This window comes from Haplochromis burtoni, unplaced genomic scaffold, assembly GCF_018398535.1.
Source record: "Haplochromis burtoni strain Fernald_Lab_line unplaced genomic scaffold, NCSU_Asbu1 Contig_68, whole genome shotgun sequence".
NCBI classification, from domain to species: Eukaryota; Metazoa; Chordata; class Actinopteri; order Cichliformes; family Cichlidae; genus Haplochromis; species Haplochromis burtoni.
This window is the reverse complement of record NW_024582429.1, coordinates 63,442-74,201: the sequence shown is the minus strand read 5'-3', so window position 1 is coordinate 74,201 and position 10,760 is coordinate 63,442. Positions and strand designations below refer to the sequence as shown.

At 40.4% G+C, this 10,760-nt stretch overlaps 2 protein-coding genes across 4 annotated transcripts in view; one reads left to right on the top strand and one right to left on the bottom strand.

The window, feature by feature from the left end:
• Positions 1-230: 230 nt before the first annotated feature.
• On the top strand, positions 231-8,976 carry eif3d (eukaryotic translation initiation factor 3, subunit D). Of its 2 annotated transcripts, none has more exons than XM_005924213.3 (16): positions 231-370; positions 2,233-2,358; positions 2,450-2,495; positions 3,617-3,753; positions 3,845-3,930; positions 4,020-4,092; positions 4,602-4,717; positions 4,805-4,937; positions 5,030-5,177; positions 5,514-5,644; positions 5,754-5,839; positions 5,964-6,093; positions 6,828-6,970; positions 7,154-7,346; positions 7,430-7,523; positions 8,859-8,976. In XM_005924213.3, exons 2-16 carry the CDS (start codon positions 2,236-2,238, stop codon positions 8,870-8,872), a joined length of 1,653 nt encoding a protein of 550 aa, XP_005924275.1. In that variant the 5' UTR covers positions 231-370; positions 2,233-2,235; the 3' UTR covers positions 8,873-8,976. The 2 variants fall into 2 exon arrangements, with proteins under 2 accessions (XP_005924275.1, XP_005924274.1); XM_005924212.3 differs by having other exon boundaries at positions 4,596-4,717.
• LOC121811885 (amine sulfotransferase-like) overlaps positions 8,646-10,760 on the bottom strand; it is a 3,916-nt gene continuing 1,801 nt past the window's right edge. The window contains exons 4-6 of one of the 2 annotated variants that reach the window (XM_042221485.1): positions 10,033-10,127; positions 9,758-9,929; positions 8,646-9,676 (exon numbers count right to left, since the gene is read on the bottom strand). In XM_042221485.1, coding sequence (XP_042077419.1) covers positions 9,567-9,676; positions 9,758-9,929; positions 10,033-10,127 — 377 coding nt within the window. In that variant the 3' untranslated portion in view covers positions 8,646-9,566. The remainder of the gene's footprint in view (positions 9,677-9,757; positions 9,930-10,032; positions 10,128-10,760) is intronic. The other variant, XM_042221486.1, reaches the window with a different exon arrangement.

Genomic DNA, 10,760 nt, shown 5'->3' with positions numbered 1-10,760 from the left:
ATAATATTGAAAACTAAACTTCATAAGCATAGAATTTGAGAGTAGCATTTCAAAGGGCCATTCAACCATTTATTTGCTCTTTGGCCTAAATAATTATTAAAATTACATACATTAATCTGTATTTTGTTTTTGTTTTTCATGTAATGTAAAAATAGCAGTTGTCTTATTTTTTAGGGAACGCTCATTTCAGACGACGGTAAAAAACAAACAAACAACTGACGTACTACGTCGGCTGCTGCTGTAACACTGCAGGAAACACAGCGCTATACGGCCCTTCGCACTTCCTTTCATACCGGCGCTGTGTTGGGGCAGAGCAGCGTCAGAGGAACTGCTGGATTAAAAGACTCCATATACTGACACAGAGTTCACGGTAAGAGCAGAGAAAGCACGCACAGACGTGTGAAAAGCGCCTGTTTTTAGCAGCATTTTCAGTCAAACATCAGAGATTTGTGTTTACGCGCGTGACACGCTCCACCCGGTTAGCTTAGCATTGCTAGCATGACCACCTGGCGGTGCCTAGGTTTAGCATTAGCCACAATGAGCTAACGGTGCAGAAAAAGCGTTTCAATGCTGCTCTATTTCTTTTAAATAATTACACTGGCTGATCTCAAGTTAGCAACTGTGCGTTTAGTCTCAGTATGTCTAGTTTTTAAGCAGCGATTATTACCAGTTGGCTACCGAAAGCCCGTAAAGAGCCCATTTATTCGTTTTTAATATTACAAATCTTAAACATCAAATCAAACGATAAAATAATGTCCTTGGACGTCCTTATGGTTGAAATCTTAGAATCGTGAATGTACCAGCAGTGAGCACCGATCATTACTTTATGTTACCAACTTTAATGCAGCATTACAGGATGATGACATGATCCACGTCAGGTCTACTGCGCACTCAATCTGCTTTGGAGATTGTCTTGATTGGTCTTTGTTCATCGGTCTTAAAAGACACCGAGTTAGTAGGGAATGTTTTATTTTAGCCACAGAGCGGTTTTTTGATGGTGGGAGCATGCCAGATGTTATCGTGAAGGGCTCAACACAGTACCGGTTCCTTTACTCCTTTTTCTTTAACTGTACCACCTAAACCTTACAAAGAAATATTTGACCCAGCTGTGGCCCACATTTGCAGCTTCCTTTGGCCTACATTTAGGCTTGACTCAGGATAAGTATGTTAACATGAATGCAACCTCAGGTCCATCTGAAATGGCCCAGATGTCCCACTTGTGGGTCAATCAACATTTAAACCATTTAAATACTGTATTTGTGGCCTGTGGTTCATGTCTGTGCATAACTGAGCCTTGAGTGTCAAAAGTAGACCAGATTTCTACAGGTCAAACTGCCCCACACTAAAATCATTTGGGGTGCATCCACACACATTCATTTTTGTTCAAAAGCCCTTCTGTTTTGCTTTATTGTAATTAAACAGCATTGTGGAATAGAAACCCCACGGCACCCTGCTGATTTAATTATAGAGTAGCAGAGACATCCTCCACCCACGCTAATAGCTCAAAAGGTGTTTGTTACATGCTTAGGCAACAGCTTGTACCATAGGATCCCAAGTGGTGTACTGCAGGATCCTATGTTGATCATACAGCTGTAATGACTGATTCACGAGCTATCTAAGTACTTTTTAGGCACTCATGTACCAGAATTCTCTTTCTGTTTTTGTCAAAGGGATCCAAAATCTCTTTGTTGATAGATGGTGGGAAATAATACAGCATGACACATTAAAAGCATTGAATGATTAAAAAAAAAATTGAGAAGGGACAAACCACAACTAACCATCAGTTAGATCCACCACCTAAAGAAAAGAGAAATGTGGGAAGAAACTATCCCAAAGACTTGCTTATATTGGCTAATTATGCAGGAGATAAATGAAATAAAAACTCATGGCAATTGTTGTAAAGAAAATAATTATTGCAATTCGGTTTTAACAATCAGTGGAAGCCAAAATTGTAACTAAAACGAAAATTTGTTTAACTGAAGAATCCTGTCACTGTTTTAATATGTTGTATTATAGCCATAAATCATGGAGTTGACTTTCAGGGGTCAGTGATGACTAGCCCACTGCGCAAGCTGATCAATGCCTGTTTCTTTTAGTGCATTGCTGAAGAAATCAGTGCTGCTCATTGCCTGAGACCCTGTATGTGTACCATCAGTCAGCTTGACCCAGAAGGTTTTTAATGTTTGGTCTCATAGGGTTTGTCGTCTTTTTCCGTTTCCCCTCTGTCTTCAGGCCATGGCGAAGTTCCACGCCCCTGTGATCCAGGACAACCCATCCGGCTGGGGTCCTTGTGCGGTCCCTGAGAAATTTAAAGACATGCCCTACCAGCCGTTCAGCAAAGGAGATCGTCTGGGAAAGGTTTGTTTTCAGTTTTGCTCTGAAAAGAGGAAAAAAGGTTTTCCAGGGTTTGTTTTTTTTTTACTGACTTTGTGTGTTTTGTGTTTGGTAGGTTGCAGACTGGACCGGAGCTACTTACCAAGACAAGAGATACACAAGTAAGTCACAGCTGTACATAGGGCTGTGCGATATGACCAAAATCTCATATCCCAATATAAGACATTTATCGTTCTGACAACGATATAAATCACAAAAATGTAACATACTGTTACTGTTACTGTTGTAACATACTGTTACAAAAATGTAACATTTTCTGTAAATTCGATGAATCTCGGGCAGTTCGACTTGGCGTGAAGTGTTTTCAGCTGGGCGTCCTTTACCTGGAGTCGAGTGTTTTAAACGATGCATGAAACTATACATTTTTACACATAGGTTGTAACGGCCGATGTTTTCTTTGTATTTATTACACGGCGTGCTGCGGGGAAAAGCCTGTTCTAACGTTTGAGTCTAAGGTTTATTTTTTTAGCACCTGGCGGCTCTTTTTGCTTCTCATCCATAAACTCTGCATACTATTTCACATGATTCAGTTTATTTTGAAAAGTCTCAACAGGATCTTGAGCTTTATTGTGAAAGGTTTACATGGAAAACAAACAAGCGGACAGCGGAGCCACGCGATGGTTTTACCGTTGTTGCTAATGACAACACATAAAAACAGGCGCTTGTCCGTCCGTAGTGTGGTTATATTAAATATAAGAGAAAGAGAGAACTTTAAGAAATTAATATAGCCACTACAGTGACCATCAAAACCATGAACAAATATTGCCGTAAACAGTTTATTTCACAACACCACGAAACAAACGATAGCGTGATAGGAAACGATAGACATTTTTATATCATCATCCGATATATATCGCTATATTGAACAGCCCTAGCTGTACAAAATCTGCCTCTTTGGTACGTTTTATTTGGCAGATTTTCTTTGATTTTCTTATATCTAAAATAAAGTTTTTAGAAAAAAATAGACTTGAATGTAGCTGGTTTTAAAGCGAATCTGTTACACCTAAATTGTGTGGAAAAGATAATTTCTTGTGTTTCATTAGAATATCAGCAGGATTAGACCACGACATCTGTTTTATTTGTATGATATCACAGTTTCTTCTCTTTTATATTCTGATTTACTTTTCTGTTTGCACAAGCATTTCAAACATCATCAAAAAACCTTCAATTTATTTTGTGGTTTCTTGCTGATTTCTTAATTGTTTGTTTATTTTGTCCTCAGATAAATATTCCTCTCAGTTTGGAGGCGGCAGTCAGTACGCCTACTTTCACGAGGAGGATGAGACGAGCTTCCAGCTGGTGGACACTGCCAAGACCCAGAAGACGGCTTACCAGAGGAACCGCATGAGGTTTGCTCAGGTACGACAGATCGTCGCAGAGTGGGTGATATTTAAATGTTTTTAATCTAACGCTTTAGGACTTTGGTAACAGTATGTTTTTGTTTTCACAGAGGAACCTGCGCAGGGACAAAGACCGCAGGAACATGACGCAGTTCAACATGCAGACGCTCCCGAAGAGCGCTAAGCAGAAAGAGAGGTGAGAGGAGAGCACATCTGAACGCTTTTGGTCACAGGCAGTGAAATAGTCACATCTTGAAGTTTGATCCCATGTTTTTGTCTTGTCAGAGAGCGAATGCGGCTGCAGAAGAAGTTCCAAAAGCAGTTTGGTGTCCGTCAGAAATGGGACCAAAAATCCCAGGTGTTTATTTACTGTTGAAATATAAATTCAATTTTTTGTGATGTAATAATGGGAAGGTTCATGTGTTTTTGCTTCAGGTTGTTTTGGATTTTTTCATTTTTATGCTGTAAACAATTAATCGAGAAAATAACTGGAAGGTAAACTGATACTGGAAGTCCAGAAAGAATATTAGCCACAGCGTAAATTTGAGTTTCACACTCTGGCTGTTTCACAAATAAGCTTAAGAAGTAAATAAATCCCAGTGAGCCTGACCTCGTATCATTTAATATTGGCTAGTTTTGTAGTGCATCTTAATCAAAGTAATGTCAGCATATGCTGCTTTAAATCTCAGCCCTCGCCAACAGTAAGAATTACATTTTTTCTGGTATGATTGCTTTTGTGGCTCACATCATGTTTAAACACATTTTTAAAGATAATGTGATCTCAAGGTTTTAAGACTCAAAGGTGTGTTTGTACTGTGGTGTTATTGACTTTGTTCTTGACATCCTTGTCTGTTCACGAAGGCGCAGCTGAAGCCCAGAGACTCCTCTGTGGAGGTTAGGAGTGACTGGGAGGTGAAGGAGGAGATGGACTTCCCCAGACTGATGAAGATGAGATACATGGAGGTGTCTGACCCCCTTGACATGTAGGTGAAGCTGAGCCGCTGTTTGTAATAGATTATTATAGGGGGAAATACAGGTGATGATGAGGTTTCACTTCTCATTTCCTGCAGTGAGTGCTGTGGTGCTTTGGAGTACTACGATAAGGCCTTTGATCGAATCACCACCCGCAACGAGAAGCAGCTGAAGAGCATCAAAAGGATCTTCCACACTGTTACTACCACAGACGACCCCGTCATCCGCAAGGTAAAAAATATGTTGCCTGAAAATGCATTGCTGTCTGAACCCTGTGTTTGGCAGCTTTCTTACATGATTATTTATTTCTTTCCTCCCTCCAGCTGGCTAAGACTCAGGGTAACGTGTTTGCCACTGATGCCATCTTGGCCACCTTGATGTGCTGCACGCGCTCAGTCAACTCCTGGGACATCATCGTGCAGAGAGTGGGCAACAAGCTGTTCTTCGACAAGAGAGATAACTCAGACTTTGGTGAGCGACCTGCAGTCACCAGCAGCTGGTTTCACTCTGATGTTTTACACTTAGTTTGCTCTGAAAAACAAGTTTGACTGAAGTTAAATAAAGCCTGAGAGAACAGCTCATGACCCAGGTGTTTTTCTGCAGAGAAGAACATTTGAAGGATTGCAATGAGAATTTTTAAACCACTCTTTTATTTACCCTGCATTTTGTTTACTTGAATATAACATATATTTACAACCCTGAAAGACGTTCTCATTGTGGGGAAAAAATGCCCCAAAACACTCACCAGTGAACATGACTGAGTTCTATCAGACATACTGACGCTCTGATCTCCAACTGTTAACTCAGATCTGCTAACTGTGAGCGAGACTGCCAACGAGCCTCCCCAGGATGAGGGCAACTCCTTCAACTCTCCTCGCAACCTGGCCATGGAGGCCACGTACATTAACCACAACTTCAGCCAGCAGTGTTTACGCATGGTACGAAGTCACATGACTGGAAGCCCCAACGCCTTTCTGTGCAAAGCTAAGCTAGCCTTACACAAAATTGGCTCATGAAAGTGAGTTGTCTTTGTTTTCTTTCTTGTAGGGTGGAGACCGTTACAAGTTTCCTAACTCCAACCCATTTGTGGAGGAGGATATGGACAAGAGTGAGGTGGCATCTGTGGCTTACCGGTATGTTCAGTAGCTTCAAACCAATTTGTAATTTCTCATCTTTCCAGCAGAACAGGAGGCTGTTGTAACTGCTGTAGTAAATATTCCTGGGTTTAATTCCTGATATTTTGTATTTGTGTTAAAGGTACCGTCACTGGAAGCTCGGAGAAGACATCGATCTGATCGTCCGCTGTGAGCACGATGGCGTGATGACTGGAGCCAGTGGAGAAGTGTCCTTCATTAACGTCAAGACTCTGAATGAGTGGGACTCCAGGGTAAGACAGGAAACAGGTTTAATGAAGTAGAGCTTAGTCAGTCAGGCTCATCTGTCTGTTAGTCGAGGAAATGGCCCGAAATAATTAAAGCCCTTGCTAGGTGCGGCGCCTTCATCTGCTCAGCTTAAAATGTATTCGATATATCTCCCTGACCGTTTTTACAAAAACTTAGAAAAATAAGGAAAGAAGGTGCTCTGGAGAAAACAAATAGGCCTAAATGGCAATTCCAAAAAAAACAGAAATGTGTTTTTCCTCAGTCTTTTTCACGTGCTTCTAAAAACTGCTGCATTCTGTACTTCACGTGTTTGATCACTAGATGTCAGCAAAAGGAAGCAGGACTCCTTCTGTGCTTCTGAACCTATGGTCAGCTATGTTTGTGGGTTGAGTCTATTATTGGAGACCAAGCTCTCATACAGACACGGGTCCTTCCAGATGTTTCACCTCACACAGAACAGAGTCTATGCTGTGTTAAAAATAACCATGGTTGTACCTCTCAGCTGCATCTGTCTGATGTGAATTTTCAGTGAGTAAAAATCAGAAGTGGTGACACATCTCCAGATTCAGACTCTGTGAAATATTGCTGTAATGAAGGCAGTTTTGTCATTCCAGATGCTTTTAAGGCATCCGCTACTAGAGCCACTCCTCTGTTCACAGGCAGTTAACCTCCTCCTTCAGCTAAGTATATGCTGTTCTGTTTATAAGCTTTGGTGCGTCTGATTTGTCTTGTCCTGTAGTATTGCAATGGTGTGGACTGGCGTCAGAAGCTGGACTCTCAGAGAGGAGCCGTCTTGGCCACCGAGCTGAAGAATAACAGCTACAAACTGGCGCGCTGGACCTGCTGCGCCATGCTGGCTGGATCAGAGTACCTGAAACTGGGGTGAGGAGCGAGATTCCGATTCTGTGTGTAAAAGAAGAGGAGGCTAATTTAAATATTAAGATGCAGAAAAAGGTTTTTCACCGATCGTTGATTGAGGAGCAATCCAGTTCCTTCTTGCAGTGCTCGTAGGCCAAGGCAGTAAGCTGGACTGACTGTCTCTGCATCACTCTGTGGTTTCTCCAGGTACGTTTCTCGGTACCACGTGAAAGACTCTGCTCGCCACGTCATCCTGGGCACCCAGCAGTTCAAACCCAATGAATTCGCCAGCCAGATCAACCTGAGCATGGAGAACGCCTGGGGAATCCTGCGCTGCGTCATCGACATCTGCCTCAAGCTGGACGAGGGCAAGTACCTGATCCTGAAGGACCCGAACAAGGTGAGCCGGCGCAGAGAGCAGAACTGAAAGGCAGCTGGGAGGTGTGTGAGCTCACAAGCTGATATTCTGTTTCTCATCTACAGCAAGTGATCCGTGTGTACAGCCTGCCTGATGGGACCTTCAGCTCTGATGAAGATGAGGAAGAAGAGGAGGATGAAGAAGACGAGGAGGAAGAAGGTATGGTTTAGCTCCTATTTTAAATAGAGGTTGAACTAAAGCTTGTGTGGGAAGCACAGGGTGTTCCAGTTTAACATGTTGGTGCTGGTGTGAAAATGGTTTGTGTCACTGGTGTGTGTTAGCGGTGAATACAAGTGCAGGATTTCTTCAGGTACAAATGTTTCTTACACACAGGACAGCAGGGATGTGCCCGACCAGCTGACGGTGCTGCTGCCCTCATTGGTCAGGGCCACAAATGCCAGTCGATTAACTAATTCATATTTTTAAATGGATTGTAATGCATGCTACATTTGCACATTCAGTGTTTGGTGCTCAAATTTGAGTGTTTTGTCACTTTTAGCCCATTTTGGTGTAACTTGGTGGAGTAACATTATCACATCTGTACTGGACCAGACTGCATGCTTAGTTGTCAGAGAACAGATATAAACTCTGTAAAAGTCCAAGAAACTGTTGGAATTTGATAAAATCACATTTTCTCTTAGTGTTTTAGTATTTTTATAAAACTTAATTCTTAAATAAACGTGCCTAAATTTGCCTTGTATAGCACAATTCAACAGCAAGGTGATTCAAAGTGCTTTACAGAGACATTAGAAACAAAAACAAATAAAAAGCATGATTTAAAATTGATTAAAACAAGCAAACAAACTAACTAATACACAAACAAACAAACAAACAAAACAGTATAAAAAATCAAAACAGATAAAATCAGAACAATAGATAAAAGTCTGTTTCTGGTGGAGTAACATTATCACATCTGTACTGGACCAGACTGCATGCTTAGTTGTCAGAGAACTGATATAAACTCTGTAAAAGTCCAAGAAACTGTTGGAATTTGATAAAATCACATTTTCTCTTAGTGTTTTAGTCTTTTTATAAAACTTAATTCTTAAGTCTGTTTCTGGGGTTGAGAAGGTCTTTTTCTCTCCAGTGGCTCCCTTATGCTGCATTAACAAGAAACATGGTGATTATGAAATGACCAGTGGCTATTTTTTTTGACATTCTTTTATTTATGATTGCTGTCATTGTTTTTGAACACTTTCTTTGGAACATCCAATCATATGAACCTCTGGGGTCACAAGAAGTTACTCAGAGTTAAAAAGGAAAAAAAGAAAAAGTAGCCTGTAACCTCAAAGAAACATTTTAATGTTTTTTTTAACAGCTCATCTTTCAAATGCTGTAAATGAAATAATTCAATTCCAGGGTGAAGAAATGCGTTTGTCTGCACTTTTTTTTTTAAATTATAAATTCCAAAGTTTGTGTGTCTTTGGTTTTTGAGTGTTCATTGTTCATAAATCAGATTCTTCTTGCACTTATGTTGAACCCTTTTCATTTCAGATGATGATAATTGAAGTGTGGAGTCAGCTTCAGTGACCAAAACAGCCTTGATCCTTCACTGAGAAACAAGTGAATTCCTTTTGACATTCAATAAAGGCAATAGCAGATTATACAACTACCTTTAATGTCTTGTGTTTTATTTCTTGTACTGAAGTTCAAAACATGTCATAAAGCATTTTATAGCTGAGCACAACGGACACAACACTGAGCTTGATAAACAAGGAGTGGATGTGACTGAAAACTGCTTGCTCATGGGCAGAGTAGTCAGAAGATGCTCAAATATAATCTGAAGCAAGTGACTGAACATAAACTCGGGAAATTGTTTGCAAAGGACAAGTCTGATGGTTGTTTGATTTTTTTCATAAAAGAAGAAAATGAATTTACTTAATATTTGAATAACAGTTACTATTACTTTTTTTTTACAACACTGATGGGATATTTTTGTCACCCTAATGAACGGACAGGTGGACACCCAAGTTTGTAAATGTGATAACTCGAGAATGAAGCCACACAGGATTTTCAAATTGATAACAGGTGTATCTACTAAAAGTGTTGGGTGAGTATAAATCTCAGTGGCCTCAAGACAGAGATGAAGTTTACTGAAAATCTTGTGAGTGTGATAACACAGGTATATCTACTAGGAGGCCTGAGGTGTACAACATGCCACTGCCAGTATTTTTACTGGGAGACCCTGAAGAGCTGCTCTGCTTATTCCCAGATGAACCTCAAAGGCAAATCACCAAGTTTCTCCTGAAGGACTTGATCCACTCTTTCACTCTGTGCAACAGTCAGTGTGTTCTTCCAGTCTCCAATCTGACCTGTAATGAAGACAAAAACACAACACCTGATACCCTGATATCACATTTGTCTGCACAGCAGCTGCAGGTCTGTTATGTTACCTTTACGCAGGAATTTCCCACTGAACTGCTCTGGTGGAAGGTGCTCATAGTTTGCTTTCGAGTCATTCTTCATGTTCTCAAACTTAGCTTTTTCCACAACATGACTGATAGCAGCTTCAGTCAGGTTTTTCCCTAAGAAGTTGCAGATCTTCTTCACTGATCCTTTCAGGTCCTGAAAGAAACGCAGGAAGGCAAGAGAAAAAGAACCTTAAACTCTGCCAGATATTTTATTTCAGTTTCCTTAGGAACAACAAAAATGCGAAGAAACATCTTACCAAAATCATTTCCTCGTAGGTCAAGAAGAGGATGTTGTACTGCTCTCTGTTTGAATACCACTCCCTGACATGATCAAACCAGGATGATGCTAGTACTGTATAGCAGCATAAGGCATCTGGTCATTTGGCATTTTAATTTAAAATCAAGTGTCTGTTGACTGTATTTACCCCACTACAATTCTAATACCAGCAGCATGATAACAGGTAGAGGAAGAAAAAAGGTTTTTGCTACACAAACAAATATCTTTTTGGAGTTTTTGTTTTAATAATAGATGTGGAACGGCACTGTCCTCTTCACAAGTGGTCCCCTTCGGATGTTGGAAGCTAACTTGGAGTAAATCACTTACAGCCACAAGACTGAACTTTTATCAAAAGCAAAAAACAATGTTAGAACAAAGTCAGTGCTTTAGGAAATCTTTCAATTTGGATTAAAGTGAAGTAAAGTATATTAATGATACCAGAATGTCAGTGATTTAAAGGGTCAAAAGGGGAATGAGTTCAAAAGATTACAAGCTGTTTTTGTGTGACCCACCTCTGTTTGCTTAGGAAAGACACAAGCACAGGTTGGTGGACAGAACGTTCTGTGTGTTTTTTATCTTATTTGCTAATTGCTCAATCTGGTAAAAAGGTTTTACAACGTCAAGAGTCAAATAACTGAGGTACCACTGTTTTAATTTGTAAAGTAACTAATAGATATGCAGTATGTGTCATATCAAAAGTATTTTTGT

Coding starts and splice junctions, on each gene's coding strand:
- eif3d (XM_005924212.3), top strand. CDS start 2,236: ATGGCGAAGTTCCACGCCCCTGTGATCCAGGACAACCCATCCGGCTGG. Junction 2,359..2,449: donor AAGGAGATCGTCTGGGAAAG/GTTTGTTTTCAG, acceptor TGTGTTTGGTAG/GTTGCAGACTGGACCGGAGC. Junction 6,971..7,153: donor TCAGAGTACCTGAAACTGGG/GTGAGGAGCGAG, acceptor TGGTTTCTCCAG/GTACGTTTCTCGGTACCACG.